The sequence below is a fragment of the Carassius carassius genome, unplaced genomic scaffold, assembly GCF_963082965.1.
Source record: "Carassius carassius unplaced genomic scaffold, fCarCar2.1 SCAFFOLD_107, whole genome shotgun sequence".
In the NCBI taxonomy this organism is placed as follows: Eukaryota; Metazoa; Chordata; class Actinopteri; order Cypriniformes; family Cyprinidae; genus Carassius; species Carassius carassius.
The window spans coordinates 5,399-27,500 of NW_026774996.1; the positions used below are offsets into that span (position 1 = coordinate 5,399).

The 22,102-nt window shown below is 42.2% G+C and overlaps 2 protein-coding genes across 10 annotated transcripts; one reads left to right on the forward strand and one right to left on the reverse strand.

Moving 5' to 3' along the window:
• Positions 1-666: 666 nt before the first annotated feature.
• On the reverse strand, positions 667-17,072 carry LOC132134035 (uncharacterized). 4 transcript variants are annotated; one of them, XM_059546901.1, is made up of 7 exons: positions 16,899-17,072; positions 4,988-5,055; positions 3,714-4,819; positions 3,425-3,626; positions 3,222-3,297; positions 1,177-1,270; positions 667-1,071 (listed from the first exon to the last, which is right to left on the reverse strand). In XM_059546901.1, the coding sequence occupies exons 1-7, from the start codon at positions 17,052-17,054 to the stop codon at positions 860-862; spliced, it is 1,914 nt and encodes a 637-aa protein (XP_059402884.1). In that variant the 5' UTR covers positions 17,055-17,072; the 3' UTR covers positions 667-859. The 4 variants fall into 4 exon arrangements, 3 of the variants coding, with proteins under 3 accessions (XP_059402884.1, XP_059402883.1, XP_059402882.1); XM_059546900.1 differs by having other exon boundaries at positions 667-1,068; positions 3,714-5,055; XM_059546899.1 differs by having other exon boundaries at positions 3,714-5,055.
• A 215-nt stretch (positions 17,073-17,287) lies between these two features.
• Positions 17,288-21,245, forward strand: LOC132134036 (uncharacterized protein SPEM3-like). Of its 6 annotated transcripts, none has more exons than XM_059546902.1 (5): positions 17,288-17,418; positions 17,510-17,821; positions 19,334-19,466; positions 19,818-19,889; positions 19,975-21,245. In XM_059546902.1, exons 1-5 carry the CDS (start codon positions 17,360-17,362, stop codon positions 20,593-20,595), a joined length of 1,197 nt encoding a protein of 398 aa, XP_059402885.1. In that variant the 5' UTR covers positions 17,288-17,359; the 3' UTR covers positions 20,596-21,245. The 6 variants fall into 6 exon arrangements, 4 of the variants coding, with proteins under 4 accessions (XP_059402885.1, XP_059402887.1, XP_059402888.1 ...); XM_059546904.1 differs by having other exon boundaries at positions 17,513-17,821; XM_059546905.1 differs by having other exon boundaries at positions 19,818-21,245.
• The last annotated feature ends 857 nt before the right edge of the window (positions 21,246-22,102 follow it).

Consider the following 22,102-nt stretch of genomic DNA (forward strand, 5'->3'; position numbering starts at 1 on the left):
TAAATCATACAGAAGTTTTTTTGAGAAAATAAAAATGCACAAAGTTTCCTGTGAGGGTTAGGGTTGAGTGTGTGAAAGAGAGAGAGAGTGACTCTTTGAGTCTTCAGTCACTGATCCGCTTCACATCACATCTTCAGAATGAGCCTGAGGGAATATTAAACATCATGATCAATGAATGAACATCAGAGCGTCTAAACATGTGCATGGACGAGAATCTGTTAAAACACATTAGTCGAACAAATCAGTATTTTAGGTCAATGAGAGACAAAAGCGTTTGACCGACCATGAGCTCCAGACTCAAGAGTCATAAACCATCAGATTTCATTGGCTCTGAATGCGGCTTCATTATTGATCTGGACGTGTCATGTGACCAGATCATACAGTGAGCTGTCAATCACTCCCTCACCTTCAGCTCTGACCACAGATCATGTGATGCACGGGTCACATGGTGGCTGATGGCAGATGCAGTCTTTATATTTTCAAAACAGAGAACACAGGGCAAGAGGCACGTTTAATTATGAGAAACAGCAATAGAGACTCAATACTTATAATTCATTCATTTTCAGTTTAATAAGGATCGGTCTGTCAGTGATGCAGAATGTGTCTGTGACTGATATAATGTTCTCACTAACCACTGACAAATTAAGGATTTCTGCGATTCATTAATCATGTGAACTTAATAAACATTTAATATACAGAACTGCAATCTTTGTAAAGAAAAACAATCAATATCACAAACTCTTCATGAATCTCTAAAAGAAAATCAGCAACAAGTCGTGGACAGATGCATTTACAGAAAGAATATTGAGAAGTTACATCTTATACACGACTTCATCACAGTTTAGTTCATTATCAGGATTCAAGCGGTCGTGTGTTTGCACTGGATCTCATGCAAGCGTCGCTGGAACGCCGCAGACACGTCCACCAGAAGCTTCTCCACATCGACGGGCTCCTCTGGGAAAACTGAGACACGATGGAGAACATCCTTCTTCAGCTCCTGCAGGAACACAGTCTTCAGCTCGATCAGTGCTTTAGCCAGAGCCTTCATCACGTCTGGAGATGCCTGGCCTTCTGTTATCAGACACAGCAGGAATAAAACACAACAGCTGTTTACAACAGCGTATTCAGTGCAAACGTGACATGAACAGCTGTGTCAGACACATCTGATCTGTGTACCGCGAGCTGAAGCCACCGTCTGAGAAACCAGTCGTCTGCACGTCTGATCCGCCTGATGAAGAGCGCTGGACGCACAGAGCCGTCTGTCAGCCTCCTAACACAGAGACACAAGGTCAGTGAGAGGCCAACACTTCTCTCCCGCTCCACTGGAGCGTGTCTTCTTAATGTGACAAGAGTTTGTACAAAAGTGAACTGTGTAACTGCGGCAGTGTCTGAATCCACTGTGTTTAAAGAGGACATCAGACACAAAACTCACTTTTACATGTTGTTTGAACTGAAATGTGTGTTAGCAGTGGGAGCACAACCAGCATATAATGATAAAGATCCACACAGCGTTTTTAAAGGGGTCATATGATGTTGCTAAAAAGAACATTATTTTGTGTATTTGGTGTAATGAAATGTGTTTATGCGGTTTAAGGTTAAAAAAAACTAATTATTTTCCACATACTGTACATTATTGTTTCTCCTCTATGCCCCGCCTTTCTGTAGTTTTTTACAAAGTCCATCACTCTGAAGAGCGAGGTGTGCTCTGATTGGCCGAATACCTCAAGTGTGTGACGGAAATGTTACGACCCTCACCATAATGTGATGTGTTTCCCGGCACGATGAGATAAAACCAATAAAACCATTACAAACGAGCCACTTGTTGCTTCCAGTTGGGACATAATTACTGATTATAATAACTTATACTGTGTTTTTATGCATTGCATTGCATGCCGTTTTAGGGGGCGTGGACGAGTCTTACCTTTGAAAAAGAGTATCTCTTTGTATTTGAGATTTTAGTCTTTGCAACTTTATGGATCTTCTTTATGCACCACGAGCTTGTAACACTCCAAAGAGAAAGCAACAACTGAAATCGCATCATATGACCCCTTTAAAGAAAATCCCCATAAATAATAATCTCTTTCTCAGATCAAGCCGATCTCAGATACTCAGCAATGTGTAGGGTGGCCATATGCACCGTTCATATGGGACACGTCCCAGACAGGATTTTAATAATGCCTAAAATATCCAGGTTTTGGCTATTTGCACTGTGCAGGTTGATCGTTGTATAACATTCATGAGCGCTATAAAGAGATATGAAGACGGCTCCTGATGCTTTTGAATCACTTTCACCTGTTTGTTCGTTCGTTTGACTTGAAGCCTTGTGGTGCACTGTTTTTTTTGGATTTGTGTGCAGCGACGCTTCAATTCAATCGAACGAACAAACACGTGCGCATATTTGCATCGCTTTGATCGTTCCCTCTAGATCTCACCTTCTCACACACAGCCCCACAATTGGTCGATTATATACAGTACCTGCACGTTATTGGTCAAACTGCTCTGGATGTTTTAGGCAATATTAAAATCCTGGCCGGGACGTGTCCCGTATGAACGGCGCATGTGGCCACCCTAGCAATGTGACATCACACAGACCCAGGCCCCTCCCACAGTTGTTGATTGACACTGGTGGCTTATCACAGTCACCGCCAGAGAGCAGATGTACACAAGAATGACTCCTGAGCGACTGAAGTGTTCTGATGTTGAATGTAATAATGAACATGGCACTCGTCATTTACTCCGACATCTGAGCCGCTGAAGACGCATTAGTTCATTTTGAATGTAATGGATGTTTTTGAAGCGAACTACATTAATGCTTCTATGTTTGCGCCAATCATTCGTGATCCAGCTTCAGCTACAGAAGAAGAGAGTTTTTTAATGAATCTTTGCAAATCGCCAATTGCAAAGTTCCGTGACAAAGGCAGCTAAAGTTTAGTCTCTCAGAGAGCGGCTGGAAGAGAGGGGCGGGGTCAGCAGTGCTCATTAACATTTAAAGGGACATGCACCAAAACGGGTCGCTGTGAACAGAGCTGTTTTTGACAGGGTAAAAACAGTGTTGTTTTACACTACCATTGAGAAATTTTAAACAAAGTATGTTATAGTCTTTTCATTGAGACCCTAAAGCATCATAACTTGTGGAAAATGACCGTTTCTGCATTAATGTATAAATACAGCAGATGTCATGATGGATCTGATTATGTGAATATAGCCTGAAGGACTGTGACCTTCTGCTGCGACTCGTCCTGGACGGGGCTCAAAGGGTTTTCCAGCGCAGACACCAGCAAGTCCATCAGCTTCTGTCTTCAAGAGAAAGAAAGAGGAATTCATTTACTAACAGAAAGATTCAAATATGATCTGAGCTGCAGAAAAACACCACAAACGTCACATCAGCAGGTCAGATGGATGTCTCTGCGTGTGTTTGACCTACATGTGTTCGTCTGCGATGTCATCTGCGCTGTCCAGTGTCAGGCTCTGCTGCTCCCAGGGGTTTCTGATCTCGTTCGGAGGCTCCATTCGCTCACACATCTGCAGCAGAACTTCATCAGGAACAGACTGAGGTCTGCACCGGTTCCTCTGGAGACACACGTGCAGCGGACACTGGAGAAACACCTGACAGAAACCCACGCCATCTGTCCTCCAGAACAAACACCATCAGAACGTCAGCGCTTGAACTGTGTTTATATGATTCAGCTCAGAAACACACAAACTGCACATACACTTCCTGGCCAGCTGCTGGATCTGGTATCTCATGCTCTGGTAGTAGAAGTTATCGTCCAGCAGAACCACGAGCGGCTGCGAGTGTGTGAGTGTGTGTATGTGAGAGACGCTCTGCTGCTGCCGCATCTGCTCAAACCTCATCCAGACTCCATCAGCCTCAGAGAGTGTGTGAGTCTGATCGGAGAGTGTGTGAGTCTGATCGGAGAGCGTGTGAGTCTGATCGGAGAGTGTGTGAGTCTGATCGGAGAGCGTGTGAGTCTGATCGGAGAGTGTGTGAGTCTGATCTGAGAGAGTGTGAGTCTGATCTGAGAGTGTGTGAGTCTGATCGGAGAGAGTGTGAGTCTGATCGGAGAGCGTGTGAGTCTGATCGGAGAGTGTGTGAGTCTGATCGGAGAGTGTGTGAGTCTGATCGGAGAGTGTGTGAGTCTGATCGGAGAGAGTGTGAGTCTGATCGGAGAGCGTGTGAGTCTGATCGGAGAGCGTGTGAGTCTGATCGGAGAGTGTGTGAGTCTGATCGGAGAGCGTGTGAGTCTGATCTGAGAGAGTGTGAGTCTGATCGGAGAGAGTGTGAGTCTGATCTGAGAGTGTGTGAGTCTGATCGGAGAGAGTGTGAGTCTGATCGGAGAGAGTGTGAGTCTGATCGGAGAGCGTGTGAGTCTGATCGGAGAGCGTGTGAGTCTGATCGGAGAGTGTGTGAGTCTGATCGGAGAGTGTGTGAGTCTGATCGGAGAGACTGTGAGTCTGATCGGAGAGCGTGTGAGTCTGATCGGAGAGCGTGTGAGTCTGATCGGAGAGCGTGTGAGTCTGATCTGAGAGAGTGTGAGTCTGATCGGAGAGTGTGTGAGTCTGATCGGAGAGTGTGTGAGTCTGATCGGAGAGAGTGTGAGTCTGATCGGAGAGCGTGTGAGTCTGATCGGAGAGTGTGTGAGTCTGATCGGAGAGTGTGTGAGTCTGATCGGAGAGTGTGTGAGTCTGATCGGAGAGACTGTGAGTCTGATCGGAGAGCGTGTGAGTCTGATCGGAGAGCGTGTGAGTCTGATCGGAGAGCGTGTGAGTCTGATCTGAGAGAGTGTGAGTCTGATCGGAGAGTGTGTGAGTCTGATCGGAGAGCGTGTGAGTCTGATCGGAGAGCGTGTGAGTCTGATCGGAGAGCGTGTGAGTCTGATCGGAGAGCGTGTGAGTCTGATCGGAGAGCGTGTGAGTCTGATCGGAGAGCGTGTGAGTCTGATCGGAGAGAGTGTGAGTCTTATCTGAGAGCGTGTGAGTCTGATCCGAGAGAGTCTGATGAAGGAATCTCTCCAGACACATCAGAACAGTCTTCCTGTACTGCTTCCATTCAGACTGAAAAACAAAACACACAAGCACTGTTTTAAAGCCAGACAGTGTGTAAGGAGCCGTTCACACCAACAGAACAGAACACAGATATCTAGACATTAAAAGCTGGCCTAAAAATGTTGAGAGAGATATTAAATGAAAACAGTTTTGTTCCTTTGCTGTTTTTGAACACAAGAACACAATCGGTGTGTTCCAACCCATCCTGACTGATCCTTTGGCCATAAAGCCTCCTCATGCCAGTTTATGTTTTGTTGCCTGTATTGAGATGCTCAGACCAACAGACCAATCCCAGTGTTCAGAGCAAAAGATCCACCAACCAATAAATCAATAGTCTCAGTCTCAGACGTCACGTTCACAGACCGCTGGCTGAATGCCTGATGCATACGGCACCTGAATACTTAAGGAGTTTCTAAGTCAACATTGGATTGGTTCAATTATACAGGATTTCTAGGAGACGTTTGTGTCGCAATCTTTAACGTTCTGCCTGGAAATAAAGATGCCATGAAGCCAAACCCCTTCATCGAAGAACTCCATCGTGTTTACAACTGTGACGATGAGTGCTTATCAGGATCAACTAAATGTCGGATTTTCAAAAGTATGTGAAATATTTAAAGTTTGGGGCATATAATCTTTTTTTCCCCCTTTGTTATGATAAAGTGAAGGGGATTAGCCTTTTTCACAAAAATCTGAAATGACGTCAGCGCAGGGTAAAGTTAGTTCTGTTTAGTGATGTGTCCTTCTTGAACGATTCGTTCATTTTGAACGAATCTTTAATGTGACTCGGGAAGAACGAGTCGTCTCGGGGTGTGATTCGTTCAGTCGCGCATGCGCATTATTCTATAGGTTCTGTTCTAGTAGTAGTGATTAACCTGTCAGTCAGTGCAGTCTTGAGCCGGAAAGAGAATTGATTAGTTCATAGTTCGGGTCTATTGGGTTTTTGACTCGTTCCTTAATCACGTGACAGCCCCATACGCTAACCCAATGCAGTATGAGCCGGAAAGAGAATTGATTAGTTCATCTCATGAGTCTTCGGGTCGGGTCATTCCTTAATCACGTGACAGACCCATACGCTAACAGTAAAAGAATGCAGTATTGAGCCAGAAAGAGAATTTATTAGTTCATCTTTCGGTTCTTCGGGTTGTTCGTCCTTTTGTCCATTGGTTCTTTAAACCATACTTTTGTAACATATGACACTTTATAAACATTAAAAAACACTTGTGTACATACTTTTGAATTGTTGTTTATTGTTTATTTTTGTGCCAGAAAAGCTTTGTAACAGAGGACAACTATTCCAAAATAAATCAAAATAATTAAAAAGTAAATAATTAAAAATAACATTAAAATTAAAAGATAATAAAGCCACAGGGTCTAATAACCTTAACAAATGAACTTTAAAAGTACAATATAAAAAAAGAAAAAAAAAGAAAAACTAAATATTGCACAACAAGCTTTGCTTTTTTTTATATATAATAATTTAAAATTAATACGTTTTAAAATAAATAACACTTTTGTGCCAAAGTAAAAACTTTATATCAAAGAGGATAACTATTCCCCAAATAATTTTAAACCATTTAAACCACTTTCAGTCAGTTTACCAGATTGCATCGTATCTGCTCTGACAAAAATGACTTTGAGGTAAAAGCAAGACTTCTATACAGAGATTTTAACTCTAGGGGATATCCCAACAGTTGGCTTGATACAGCACTAAACAAAGTACGTGCTCCTGGTATACATTCGTCTAATTTGGTCTCCAAACAAAATGAGAACCGCTGCATTCTAAAACTGACCCATAGTTCTTTGAGCAGAGAAATTAGAAACATTGTTAATTCTCATTGGCATATAATTAAAAGTGATTATCAACTGAATGGACTTTTTCAAGATTTGCCTCTTTGTGTCTTTTCTAGAAGCTCAAACCTTAGAGATAGGCTGGTCCATGCTGATATTGCCACGGGGGCACCATACAGACTTTATTAAAGAGTTTGGTGATTTTACATCTGAGTTAGTTCTGGCTGCAGATAAAGTTTTAATAGTTGGTGATTTTAATATCCATGTTGATAATGAAAACGATGCATTGGGATCAGCATTTATAGACATTCTGAACTCTATTGGTGTTAGACAACATGTTTCAGGACCTACTCATTGTCGAAATCATACTCTAGATTTAATACTGTCACATGGAATTGATGTTGATGGTGTTGAAATTATTCAGCCAAGTGATGATATCTCAGATCATTATTTAGTTCTTTGCAAAATTCATATAGCCAAAATTGTAAATTCTACTTCTTGTTACAAGTATGGAAGAACCATCACTTCTAACACAAAAGACTGCTTTTTAAGTTATCTTCCTGATGTATCCAAATTCCTTAGCATATCCAAAACCTGAGAACAACTTGATGATGTAACAGAAACTATGGACTCTCTCTTTTCTAGCACTTTAAATAAAGTTGCTCCTTTACGCTTAAGGAAGGTTAAGGAAAACAGTTTGACACCATGGTATAATGAGCATACTCGCACCCTAAAGAGAGCAGCCCGAAAAATGGAGCGCAGCTGGAGGAAAACAAAACTAGAGATATTTCGTATTGCTTGGCGGGAAAGTAACCTATCCTACAGAAAAGCATTAAAAACTGCTAGATCCGATTACTTTTCTTCTCTTTTAGAAGAAAACAAACATAACCCCAGGTATTTATTCAATACAGTGGCTACATTAACGAAAAATAAAGCCTCAACAAGTGTTGACATTTCCCAACACCACAGCAGTAATGAGTTTATGAACTACTTTACTTCTAAAATCGATACTATTAGAGATAAAATTGCAACCATTCAGCCGTCAGCTACAGTATCACATCAGACAGTGCACTATAGACCCCCTGAGGAACAGTTCCACTCATTCTCTACCATAGGAGAGGAAGAATTGTATAAACTTGTTAAATCATCTAAACCAACAACATGTATGTTAGACCCTATACCATCTAAGCTCCTGAAAGAGGTGCTTCCAGAAGTCATAGATCCTCTTCTGACTATTATTAATTCCTCATTGTCATTAGGACATGTCCCCAAAACCTTCAAACTGGCTGTTATTAAGCCTCTCATCAAAAAACCAAAACTTGACCCCAAAGAACTAGTTAATTATAGACCAATCTCGAATCTCCCTTTTCTGTCCAAGATACTACAAAAGGTGGTATCCACACAATTATATTCCTTCTTAGAGAAAAATGGTATATGTGAGGATTTCCAGTCAGGATTTAGACCATATCATATTACTGAGACTGCTCTTCTTAGAGATACAAATGATCTGCTCTTATCATCTGATCGTGGGTGTATCTCTCTATTAGTTTTATTGGATCTTAGTGCTGCGTTTGACACAATTGACCACAACATTCTTTTGCATAGACTTGAACACTTTGTTGGCATCAGTGGAAGTGCATTAGCATGGTTTAAATCGTACTTATATGACCGCCATCAGTTCGTAGCAGTGAATGAAGATGTATCCTATCGATCACAAGTGCAGTATGGAGTACCTCAAGGCTCAGTACTAGGGCCGCTACTCTTCACGCTTTATATGTTACCCTTGGGAAATATCAACAGGAAACATGGTGTTAGCTTTCACTGTTATGCTGATGATACTCAGCTCTATATTTCTTCGCAGCCCGGTGAAACACACCAATTTGAAAAACTAATGGATTGCATAGTCGATATAAAAAACTGGATGACGAGTAATTTCTTACTGCTAAATTCTGAAAAAACAGAGGTGTTAATTATAGGACCTAAAAACTCTGCTTGTAATAACCTAGAACACTGTCTAAGACTTGATGGTTGCTCTGTCAATTCTTCATCATCAGTTAGGAACCTAGGTGTGCTATTTGATCGCAATCTTTCCTTAGAAAGCCACGTTTCTAGCATTTGTAAAACTGCATTTTTCCATCTCAAAAATATACCTAAATTACGGCCTATGCTCTCAATGTCAAATGCAGAAATGTTAATCCATGCATTTATGACCTCAAGGTTAGATTATTGTAATGCTTTATTGGGTGGTTGCTCTGCACGCTTAGTAAACAAACTACAGCTAGTCCAAAATGCAGCAGCAAGAGTTCTTACTAGAACCAGGAAGTATGACCATATTAGCCCGGTCCTGTCAACACTGCACTGGCTCCCTATCAAGCATTGCATAGATTTTAAAATATTGCTTATTACTTATAAAGCCCTGGATGGTTTAGCACCTCAGTATTTGAATGAGCTCCTTTTACATTATAATCCTCTACGTCCGCTACGTTCTCAAAACTCAGGCAATTTGATAATACCTAGAATATCAAAATCAACTGCAGGCGGCAGATCCTTTTCCTATTTGGCGCCTAAACTCTGGAATAACCTACCTAACATTGTTCGGGAGGCAGACACACTCTTGCAGTTTAAATCTAGATTAAAGACCCATCTCTTTAACCTGGCATACACATAACATACTAATATGCTTTTATTATCCAAATCCGTTAAAGGATTTTTAGGCTGCATTAATTAGGTAAACCGGAACCAGAAACACTTCCCATAACAACCTATGTACTTGCTACATCATTAGAAGAATGGCATCTACGCTAATATTTGTCTGTTTCTCTCTTGTTCCGAGGTCACCGTAGCCACCAGATCCAGTCTGTGTCCAGATCAGAGGGTCACTGCAGTCACCCGGATCCAGTACGTATCCAGACCAGATGCTGGATCAGCACCTAGAAAGGACCTCTACATCCCTGAAAGACAGCGGAGACCAGGACAACTAGAGCCCCAGATACAGATCCCCTGTAAAGACCTTGTCTCAGAGGAGCACCAGGACAAGACCACAGGAAACAGATGATTCTTCTGCACAATCTGACTTTGCTGCAGTCTGGAATTGAACTACTGGTTTCGTCTGGTCAGAGGAGAACTGGTCCCCCAACTGAGCCTGGTTTCTCCCAAGGTTTTTTTCTCCATTCTGTCACCGATGGAGTTTCGGTTCCTTGCCGCTGTCGCCTCTGGCTTGCTTAGTTGGGGACACTTCATCTACAGCGATATCGTTGACTTGATTGCAAGTAAATGCACAGACACTATTTAACTGAACAGAGATGACATAACTGAATTCAATGATGAACTGCCTTTAACTATCATTTTGCATTATTGACACTGTTTTCCTAATGAATGTTGTTCAGTTGCTTTGACGCAATGTATTTTGTTTAAAGCTCTATATAAATAAAGGTGACATTGACATTGACTCTTTCTAATGCCCAGGGTAATTTTCCATGCAAAAGTTGCACTTCCTGTATACATTACCTTAAACTCCAATCTTTCACACATCCGCACACACGCAAGATATATAAAATCAAGCAATTGATTACATGTAAATCTACTCACGTGGTGTACATTTTGATTGCCCTTGCCCATTGTTGTATGTAGGCAAAACTATCAGGACTTTACGAACGAGAATTTTGGAACATTTGAGTGCAATCAGGAGATGTGATGCAACTTCGTCTGTTTCCCAACATTTTCAACAAGCTAAGCATACAATTTCTGACCTGAAATTTCTGGGCATCGAAAGAGTCTTGCCTAAAAGGAGAGGTGGTGATGTAGATAAAAAACTGCTACAGAGAGAATCTTTTTGGATTTTTGAACTCAACAGCCTTTTCCCGAAAGGGATGAATGAAGAGATAAACTATTCATGTTTTCTGTAAATGCCTTTTATTCTTTTTTAGAGATAAATATTGTTAACTTTTCTATCAAAAGAATTGTGCTTCTATTTGTTCTCTGGGTCTGGGCTGTAGCCCCTCCCTTTGCACCTGTTACTTGTTTCCTGATTATCTATCGGGTATTAATTGACTGCATGTCTGTTGTTGATTCATTATGAGCATTGAGAATAGCTGGATGGCTGAAACGTCTGCTCTTGCTCTAATAAAATGATTTATTCTTTTTGTTAAAGACTTTGTCTAGTTTTTCAGAGTGCGAACCATCAACAGTCTCTTAAACCATTTAAATAAAAATAAATACTAAATAGATACTAAATATAATGAGATACTAAAGCTACGGAGGCTTATAACAATAACAAATTACCTTTAAAATCACAACAACAACAAAAATATTGAACAACAAGCTAGTCTTTTTCTAAATAAAGAAAAATAAATAAGCTTTAAAATAAATAACACACTGTGGCTATATTTTTAGGACTTGCTTTAAGGCATGTTTGCATAAAAAAAAAAAAAAAGCTCCCTGACCTTGGATGGGCTGAGTCTGTTTCTTCTATCTGAGATAATCTGCCCAGTTTTAGAAAAAAATCTTTCAGATGGCACAGATGTGGCCACAATGCAAAGTCTTGTCTTTGTGACTTCAGAAAGGCTTTTGTATACTGGTGAACATCTCCTCCACCAGGCCAGAGGGTCTGATGTGCGGGGTAAGAGTGGCTCTGCAAGGTAGGCCTGCACCTTTATAGCATCTGAGGTCTTAGAAGAGGGAGCAGAAGGCCTCAAGCTTGCTACCCTCTCGTCAAAGTCTTCCCAAAACATGGCCCCTGCACTGGATCTGAAGTATCCTCCTCACTCTGAGCTGGGTTAAAACTGTTAAAGCTGAAGTTATCATAACCTTAATGTTTTAAACTAACATTAATAATTCAAATTCAAAATGTTATTTGCTTTTAATGTATATGTCATTATGTCCTTTTTTGAGTAATCTTCTTATACATATATTACACCAATATGTCAAGTCTGCCTAGGAAAAGCAATTATTATACCAGCAAACTCAAAATTGGAGTAAAAATTAACAAACTAGTCTATAAATACTTTTTATTGTAAGCTTGGATTATTATATTATTATATAGCCTAGTGTTTATTTACCGATAGACAGTCAAAAAGACAAATTAATCAATATTTTATTTATAACAGGGTTTTATTTATTTATAAAATAATAACAAACCACAGATCCTCAACAAACAGTAACAAAAACACAGTGACAGAAATGTCAGAAATAGCGTATGTGGCTGTCACGTGATTAAGGAACGAGTCAAACTGGACCCGAGACCCGAAAGACTCATGAGATGAACTAATCAATTCTCTTTCCGGCTCAAGACTGCGTTAGTTTTGCGTATGGGGCTGTCACGTGATTAAGGAATGACTTAAACCCAAGGACTCTTGTCAGATAAGAGGTGAGCTAATCACAGACTAAAGACTCAGGTAAAGAATGAATTTTTTTTCTGTATCTTATAGCATTTTAGTTTTGTATTGTTTTTAGTGGGATCAACGTTTGCGTAAGTACTAGATGTGTTGGGGAAGTAACACATAACATTTTCATTACAATTTGCTGAAATGAACGAAATGACTCGAAAAAAGATTCGTTCATTTTGCTGAACGAGACTCAAAAGTCCGAGTCGGTAAAATGATCCGAACTTTCCATCACTAGTTCTGTTACAGGTCTGCGTTTATTATATTAGTATGCCCTTTTCTCAAATAATGCTTCTTACCTTTTCTGTTTAGTCTGTTTTACAAGTTGTTGTTATATAATCTACACAGAAATACCATTTGACTTGTTTGTCACTCTTATGTCACTCAGACCGCTGACTCGTGAGATAATAACATAACGCCGGATGATTTCTATCCTCATCTCCGACATCCCTTTATATAGAGTCTTTGATCTCCGGATCATTTGAGCGTATCTCAGTTTACTCAGTTATTTCCCTCGAATCACCACATCATGATAAATTACTTAAAACTGACAACATCTATGACCAGATGCACATCTTTCCAAGAATACATTAAACAATTCTCAGTCCAGTTTAAGCATATTAAACTCAACACAACAACGTAATGCCAACATGAATCAGAGTAATCGAGCTTAATATGTACTTCCCAGGGCACATATTATACAATGCATATTTAAGCCATTACGTTAATAATGCAAAGGAGAGCAAGGAGAACATACAATATTACAATATCACTAATTCATAATAATAATGATAATAAACTTTGATTCTCTAACTCATTCTTGTTAAACACGCCCCCACATGTCTATGTCACTGTGTGGGAAGATTTGCACAACTCCGCCCAAATGTTCACGCAAAGAAAGAAGGCGTAACATTTTATACTCTCTGTTTCTGCCGGCATCATGTCGTGTAGACGCTATTTCGTTGTGAGAACGAAAATACTTTGTTGGGTCTTCCAAAAGAGGACTCAACTAAAAATCAGTGGTTCAGTTGTATTTACAACACTGTTCCAGAACAGTTCAACCCAAATATTCAGATGTGTGCAGCGCATTTTATCCTGATCCTGTGAGAGAAGACTACAGTGTTCTGACTCAAAGTCTTTAAGTAAATGAACGGAGGCCAGTGAGTATGTGCTGTGCAGGTAAACTTCACTCCGCTGATCTCTAGAGGCGCACTAGCGACCAGAGATGGGACCAAGTCACACATGTGCAAGTCTCAAGTAAGTCTCAAGTCTTAACCTTCAAGTCTCAAGTAAGTCCCAAGTATTTTTTAAGTCCTGTAGTAAGTCAAGTCCAAGTCAAGTCACCTTATTATTGTAATTTTACCTGCAGAATCTGATCTTAATAAAGTTAAAAGACAAGATATAAGTAACTGTCAGTAAATTAAAATAATTTGGATTTGCATTGTAAATACTCATGTTCAGTAAAATACATCATGGAATCAAACAAAATTGTAACTTCATAAAATTATTTTTTTCACTTCTGCCAACAGTGTTTGAAATGTTTTACATTTTCAACATTGAGTCCATAAAACAAATAACAGCTTAACAACAATACAGCTTATCCAACAGACTCCTCTCTGAACACCTCTCTCTCTCTCTCAAACGACGTGACGTGACATGACATGACATTCAGCCAAGTACGGTGACCCATACTCAGAATTTGTGCTCTGCATTTAACCCATCCGAAATGCACACACACAGAGCAGTGAACACACACACACACTGTGAGCACACACCCGGAGCAGTGGGCAGCCATTTATGCTGCGGCGCCCGGGGAGCAGTTGGGGGTTCGATGCCTTGCTCAAGGGCACCTAAGTCGTGGTATTGAAGGTGGAGAGAGAACTGTACATGCACTCCCCCCACCCACAATTCCTGCCGGCCCGGGACTCGAACTCACAACCTTTCAATTGCAAGTCCGACTCTAACCATTAGGCCACAATTTCCCCTCAAACACAGTTTACATACAACATTAAACTTTCTTACATTTCTCCTCTCTCTCTCTCTCTCTCTCTCTCTCTCTCTCTCTCAAGTTCAAGTTGCTTTATTGGCATGACATTTGAGTTAAAGTATTGCCAAAGCATTTAGATACAGAATAAAATATAAAATATGATTACAATAAAATACAATACAATAAAAATAGCAACAGCAGATAATATTTCTAATATTAATAATAGTAATTATATACAATTAAGAATATAAAATAAAACAGTTGAATACAATAAATTATCCCTCTCGTATGGTGTGTATGGTGTATAAATATTTAGCAGCTATTGTGACTGCCGTCTCATTCTCTCCAAGTATATAGAGTAGTTTCTCAGAGTCATTTAGAGACAAGAATGAACGATTCAAAGCTTCAAACTGTGGGAAGAATGTTTTCTCTTGTAGTGCTGAATTTGGGAAGTGTTTCTCATCCTCTGTTTGATTCAGCTCACAGTGTTTGCCTCTCTTCTCTCGGTAGCCAGGATCTTTTATGTCTACCAATCTCTATTTCCAAATCATGATCACTGAGTCGATATTTTGAAAGGATTTGTCTTTCTGTTAATTGCTTGAGTGATTTGCCAGTTTTGTGGTTCTGTTTAGGGCCGAATAACACTGGAGTTTGGTTTGGAGCTCAAATTCATTTTTTCATTTTTCATCATAATTATACTTCAGATTTTTGTCAATTAGTTTCTGAATGTTGGGGTTGTGATTGGAGTCAGACTCAGTTTGGGTTTCCTTCATCAGGTGAAGCATGAGTTTGTTTCTCTCTCTCTCACACACACACACACACACACACACACAAACACAATCTCTCTCTCAGAGTATATCCATAAGTCATTACCTCTATTACAAGGTATTGCACTTGCAAAATATAAGATTCGAGAGAGTCTTATCTGCAAGCCGAGCACGATGTGGCCTATCCCACCATGTATGCGGCACCGGTATGCGCGCTCATAATGGAAGCAACGCGGTCGCGATGCACACGCGGTGCGACACGCTCGTTTTTTCCAGGCGCGTCCGCATCGCATCGAGTTAAAAACATCTCAACTTTTCAGAGAGCCGCAAGCGCACCGCTAGTCATGTGACAAGAACCAATCAATCAGCTTCATCCTTTCCCGTAACAACGTTGAAAGCTCAGCCAAGATGAAGGAACAGCTGATCATAGCTGTATATGGATTGCCGTTTTGAAATAAATTTAGTAGCAGAGCTACTGCAAGCGATTTTTAGTGCTGCAAATCCATTTATCCTTTGCTGAAATTCCCGCGTCTTCATGGAGAGAGCGCGTCATGGTTGCTTAGCAACGGCAGACGCCTCAGGGGCGCAACTGCCCGAGCGCTTTGGAAACAAGGAGAAAGCGGCGCGCCTAGCGATTTCCACGCGTTTTTAGGCGCGAATTATTGACAACAAAAGCGATGACCCTCGGTACCCCTCAAGCTGAGATGTTGATGTGATGTGATATCTGATCTAAGTGGGCGTGGTGTGCGTAAGCTAGAGAGGGCATGACTGATGATAGTGTCCTGGTCCAGTCATGACAACGCGATTCTCAGCCTGCGCTCCAGCTGAGTAATCAAATTTATTTTTAAAAATAATTTATATATTTTATATTCAAACTGAAAACATGATGTGATTAACACTCAAGTCATTCAAGTCATCCTGTCTCAAGTCAAGTCATGTCCCGAGTCTTTAACTTCCAAGTCCGAGTCAAGTCTCAAGTATTTTATTTTTTGTCAAGTCAAGTCACAAGTCATAAAAATAGCGACTGGAGTCGACTCGAGTCCAAGTCACCAAGTCACAAGTCCCCATGTCTGCTAGCGACTGACACCTCCCAAGCACGAGACCCGGGTTCGAGACCCACTCAGAACGAGGGCGAGGTGTGGTGGTGAGGACCCGGGAGAGAGGTAATATACTTTACATATGTAAATGATTTGCCTCTGATTCGAACATGAGTTTTGAGCAGAGTAGAGTAGTGCTTGTTTGTCATTTCTCTGATCACAAATGCAGACATATTTTTATGTTTATGCTGGAAGAGAACGTGTAAAACCACAGTATAAGTCATTATAATCAGTAATTATGTCCCCACTGGATGCAACAAATGGCTAGTTTGTAATTGGTTCTATTGTTTTTGTCTTGTCTCGCTGGTGTTCTGACCAGAACACGCATCACAGTGTTTGAGGGGCCTAACATTCCCATCACACGCTTGAGGTATTCAGCCAATCACAACACACTGGACAGCTGGCCAATCAGAGCACACCTCGCTCTTCAGAATGATGAGCTTTATAAAAATCGACTTCTTTCAGAAGGCAGGGCATTGAGGAGAAACAATAATGTACAGTATGTGGAAAATGTGTTTTTTGAACTTTCAACCACAAACACATTTCATTACACCAAATACACAAAATTGCTTTTAGCAATATAATGACCCTTTTAAAATATGTCCAAGCGTTTTATTCCAGTCTTTTATTGTGGGGAAACGTGATTGGTTGCTATACCTGTCAGTCATATGGCCACACACACACACACACACACACACACACACACACACACACACCGCTCGCGCATTTGCTGGTACTCACTGTCATCACATGTATAGCTGCTATCCAGCATCAGAGCACAATGCAAATGGACTGTTTAACATGTTTTATGATAATGCGATGAAAGACGCACCTGCCGCCAGTCGCCCGCGGGGATCAGATCGTCATAGGTCACGAGCAGCGTTCTCCATCCGCGCGCCTGTGCGCGCTCCCGTAGCTCCCGCGCCAGCCGTGATTTACCGGCCGCCGGTAACCCGCTCAGAACACAGAGAGCCGCCTCGGGACTCATGCGACACCGACTCGCCACCGGAGGAACAAGCTTCTGACCAGCGTTCCGGAGGAACCTGTACGCGCAGTCCCCGCCCACTCGACAAACACCCCCCGCTCATTGGCTGCTGGAAACAGGAAGTGTGATTCGTGCTATTTAGCGTCTGCGCAGAATGTATCCGAATAAAACTTTAACTGAGAGTGCGGTAAAATAGTAACACGTGATCTTTGTTTTACAGTGTTATTATATGCTGTACGTTCATAAATGCGATCCTCAGAAGTGCTTTATATGTCGGTGTGTTGCTCTTAATAAGTGAGATTAAGAGGATGTCGGAGTGTGAGCCTCGAAAGCGTCAGAAGCTGCAGGAGTCTCTTCATGAAGGAAGGTAAACTCATTTAGATCCAGCAGAGCTTCAGTCTGAAAGAGTGTTTCATGTTCACTGGCGAGTTGTCCATATCAATATAATTTATATTCAGCAGGACTGAAGATGCAGAGAAAACACAGAAAGCAGCTCCTGAAGCTTCATCACAGATCAGAAACAGCCGGACTCTGGAGGACTGGCTGCTAAAGAAGCCCGCGGTGACCCGGAGCCGCCCTCCTCCTGACCCTGACCCCGACCCTGACCCCGAGCCCCAGGAGGATCCGATCCCCGCTCCGCGAACCGCAGCAGCGTCTGACGGAGAGCAAAGCCCGGTAACCTCCGGGATAAACTCCGCGATCAGAGCCAGACACACAGCGACGCGCAGAATCACACACTTCTTCTCTTCTTCAAATCCGCGCGGAGGAAGGTGAGAAAACAGATGCGTCCATCCAACAGGGAGCGCGCATGACCAGCGTCACGTTACATAATTAATATTCATGAGACCTGGCGCCACCCTAAGCCAAAAAAAGTTACATTTGCATATTTTTTTAAGCCCTAACTTAGAATACTTATACTTTTATGATAACAATGCTATGCGACTATGGGAAATGTCGTTTTTAATTTTGTACTATTTCTGAGCCCCGTGGCAACTATTAATGATTCATACTCTGCTGATTAGTTTGACACAAGTTTCCATCAGCCGCTGCTCAGAGTCTAAACGGACACAACGCTGATCTCAGACAGAAAGTGGAAGTGAAGAAAACGAAAGTGATTTCTGACACTCGGACACTTCGCGTTCGTTACCGAGCGTGTTCCGTTCTGAGGCTGTGTGGATGGACGCGGATCGGTCACCGGAAGCACCGGGAGCACCGGAGGGCTCGGGTGTGGTTCTCGTGTGTGTCGCTCTTCTTCTTCTTCTTCTTCTTCTTCTTCTTCTTCTTCTTCTTCTTCTTCTTCTTCTGTCCGGTTGCGCTCCTGAGACTCGCAGCGGTGCGTATCTCAGATACACAGAGACTAAAGACATTAAACACACGTCTAGTCTCAGTGTTGGGAAGTAACTATTCATTGATTTAATTAGAACATAAATGTAATTGTAATTAGTTACAGTTACTGAGAAAGATGTGACTCACAGGATTTCTTTCATGAATACAGTGATTGCTCTAGAATATGAGACAGCATCGTTTCTGTCATAGCTGTGCAAATTTGATTCCAAAAACAGACTCATAGCTATTCCTTGTTATGGTTTGAAATCTTTATTTCACTTAAATTCAAGTGAAGAAGCATTCTGGAGTCTGTCAGTAATCAGTGTAGAGTTAGCTTTACATGTTTGAATGATTAACATTCAAAATTTAGAAGAGTAATCAAAGTAATCAAATATATTCAGTTACATTACTTTAATAAAGTAATTTAAATAGTTACACTACTTTTACATTTTAAACAGGGTCATGTGTAATCTGTAAACTATTAGATTTCCAAAGTCAGCTTCCCAGCACTGTTAGTCTCTCTAGATCTCTCCGTTTGGTCTTCAGTCCTGAGCCGATGATGATGATGATGATGTTGTAGAACATGACACAGTTCTGTGGGATGATGAAGATGCAGCTCTCCGTGTGGAGGATCAAATTCCTCAGACGCTTCCACAGATTTTTCGGGTGAGTTTGACGGATGCAAACGATTGCTAATATCAGCCACAACATTTAGCAAATACCTGACAGGTATGAGTGAGAAAGCACACCTGAGGAGCCTCAGCCAATCAAAAACTCTCTCGAGGGCGTGGTCTTTCTGTCAGAGTCCAGTCTAAGCTGGTTTAAGCTGGTGTATAGAAGATCCACTGTCAAACCAACAAAAATACCAAACATAAACATTATTTATTAAAACATCTGCATTGCTCACAGCAGCTTTACAGTCGCTCTGAGGGTGTGGTTTGATGTCCTCATCACAGGGCAGCTGCAGCAGGGGCTGATGGGAAGGCGTTGGGAGCTGGTGTTCCTCTCAGTGACCTGCGGAGGGCGCCGGCGTGCAGCGGTCCGTTACCGGCCCTGAAGCCCACCGACAGACACACGGTTCTGATCCGGGTGAGTGTCAGACACAGACCAACACACTCACCTGCTCCACGCCGCTTCACTGCGGCAAACATCTGTCAATCAAAGCTGGTCAGCTAGGAAACATCACTAATGAATGAGTCGAACACATTTACTGGAAGGGACAAACAACCTAGTTTACAGTTATTAAAAAACCAACAAAAGCAAAAAGATAAAGTAGAAATGATCAGCTTCCTGTGAATGTAAGTGTGTAAAGCTCAGGTACTGCACACTTATTGTGATATTAGCTGCAAAATTAATTATCATATGCAAATGTTAAGTGGTAGTATTTCTGTGAGTTAATGCTGAATCTGAGAGGTGTAAAGGTCTGTATTTGTTGGTCAGACTGATCTGTTGCAGTCCGGTGAAGCTCCAGAGCCACATCCATCTCCAGATCAGCTGCAGGACCGCTGGGACGACACACACACACACACACACGTCAAACTACCCTGCTCCACACACAACCTGTTCCCCACGGACCTCACGGTGACACACACACACACACACACACGTCAAACTACCCTGCTCCACACACAACCTGTTCCCCACGGACCTCACGGTGACACACACACACACACACACACACACACGTCAAACTACCCTGCTCCACACACAACCTGTTCCCTACGGACCTCACGGTGACACGCACACACACACACACACACACAAACACACACGTCAAACTACCCTGCTCCACACACAACCTGTTCCCCGCGGACCTCACGGTGACACACACACACACACACACACACACACACACACACACGTCAAACTACCCTGCTCCACACACAACCTGTTCCCCGCGGACCTCACGGTGACACACACACACACACACACACACACACACACACACACACACGTCAAACTACCCTGCTCCACACACAACCTGTTCCCCACGGACCTCACGGTGACACACACACACACACACACACACACACACACACACACACACACACACACACACACACACGTCAAACTACCCTGCTCCACACACAACCTGTTCCCTACGGACCTCACGGTGACACACACACACACACACACACACACACACACACACACACACACACACACGTCAAACTACCCTGCTCCACACACAACCTGTTCCCCACGGACCTCACGGTGACACACACACACACACACACACACACACACACACACACACACACACACACACACACACAAACACACACGTCAAACTACCCTGCTCCACACACAACCTGTTCCCCACGGACCTCACGGTGACACACACACACACACACACACACACACACACACACACACACACACACACACACACACACACACAAACACACACGTCAAACTACCCTGCTCCACACACAACCTGTTCCCCACGGACTGCACTGTGACACACACACACACACACACACACACACACGTCAAACTACCCTGCTCCACACACAACCTGTTCCCCACGGACTGCACGGTGACACACACACACACACATACACACACACACACACACACACACACACATACACACACACACACACACGTCAAACTACCCTGCTCCACACACAACCTGTTCCCCACGGACTGCACGGTGACACACACACACACACACACACGTCAAACTACCCTGCTCCACACACAACCTGTTCCCCACGGACTGCATGGTGACACACACACACACACACACACACACACACACACACACACAAACACACACGTCAAACTACCCTGCTCCACACACAACCTGTTCCCCACGGACTGCACGGTGACACACACACACACACACACACACACACACACACACACACATTTGATTATTTTATTTGGAATGACAAATACTAATTAGAACAACAGCATCCAAATATTCACAAAGAGCCTATTATGTTTCACCTGACAATAAAGACAATGCAAGTTGCAACCACATTCAGAGAGTAGGCTATGGATAAAGATGACATCGTCTTCTCCAAACATGCAGACTGCCTATGATTGCTGACACAGAACAATATCTGGCTGTTTGCTTAGAGCTCTTTTTACTCAGTCCAGCAATCTGCAAGCCTCTGACACATAATCTGTGCACATGTCCCAAGCTACCAAAAATAAGAATAATCAGTTTGATCCTGTAACCACACACTGCCAAAGCATTTGTTAATGACTGATAACTTTAACATTTTCTCAGAAAAGCACAAATCCATGTAAAGATCAAAACAACAGCCCACTTCCAGAGTCAGAATGTTCTTAGAAAGTTCATTGATGACTACGATGTCTGGAGTGTTTGGGTATTCCCTGAGAACACTTCTAAGAGAGCTTATATTATTATCATTCAAGTTTAAAAACCAGCTAATTTTAACAGTTTTGTTTGTATGTATTGCACTTTGTCCAGATACTTTGCGCAGTTCTTGAGCCGTTATGTTTACGATGCGATCATGACGCGCGATGTAAAGTGCTTTAAACGCGGGGCATCCGTTCAGTATATGCGCTGTGGATGCCATTATCTTATCGCTGTGTAGTAAACAGAATGGTTCGTGGTGTTTTGGGAACCACAAAGAGAGGTTGTATTTGGTCGGGAGAGTTTGCAGCCGAGCTTTAATAACACATTTTAAGATATCTTCGTTGATGGTTGAATTTTGTAACGCAGAGTGTGAGACTGTATGATCCGCGCT

Coding starts and splice junctions, on each gene's coding strand:
- LOC132134035 (XM_059546899.1), bottom strand. CDS start 17,054: ATGAGTCCCGAGGCGGCTCTCTGTGTTCTGAGCGGGTTACCGGCGGCC. Junction 5,056..16,898: donor CCGCGGGCGACTGGCGGCAG/GTGCGTCTTTCA, acceptor TTTGTTTTTCAG/TCTGAATGGAAGCAGTACAG. Junction 1,072..1,176: donor GACGGTGGCTTCAGCTCGCG/GTACACAGATCA, acceptor GTCTGATAACAG/AAGGCCAGGCATCTCCAGAC.
- LOC132134036 (XM_059546902.1), top strand. CDS start 17,360: ATGTCGGAGTGTGAGCCTCGAAAGCGTCAGAAGCTGCAGGAGTCTCTT. Junction 17,419..17,509: donor GAGTCTCTTCATGAAGGAAG/GTAAACTCATTT, acceptor ATTTATATTCAG/CAGGACTGAAGATGCAGAGA. Junction 19,467..19,817: donor GACACACGGTTCTGATCCGG/GTGAGTGTCAGA, acceptor TTTGTTGGTCAG/ACTGATCTGTTGCAGTCCGG.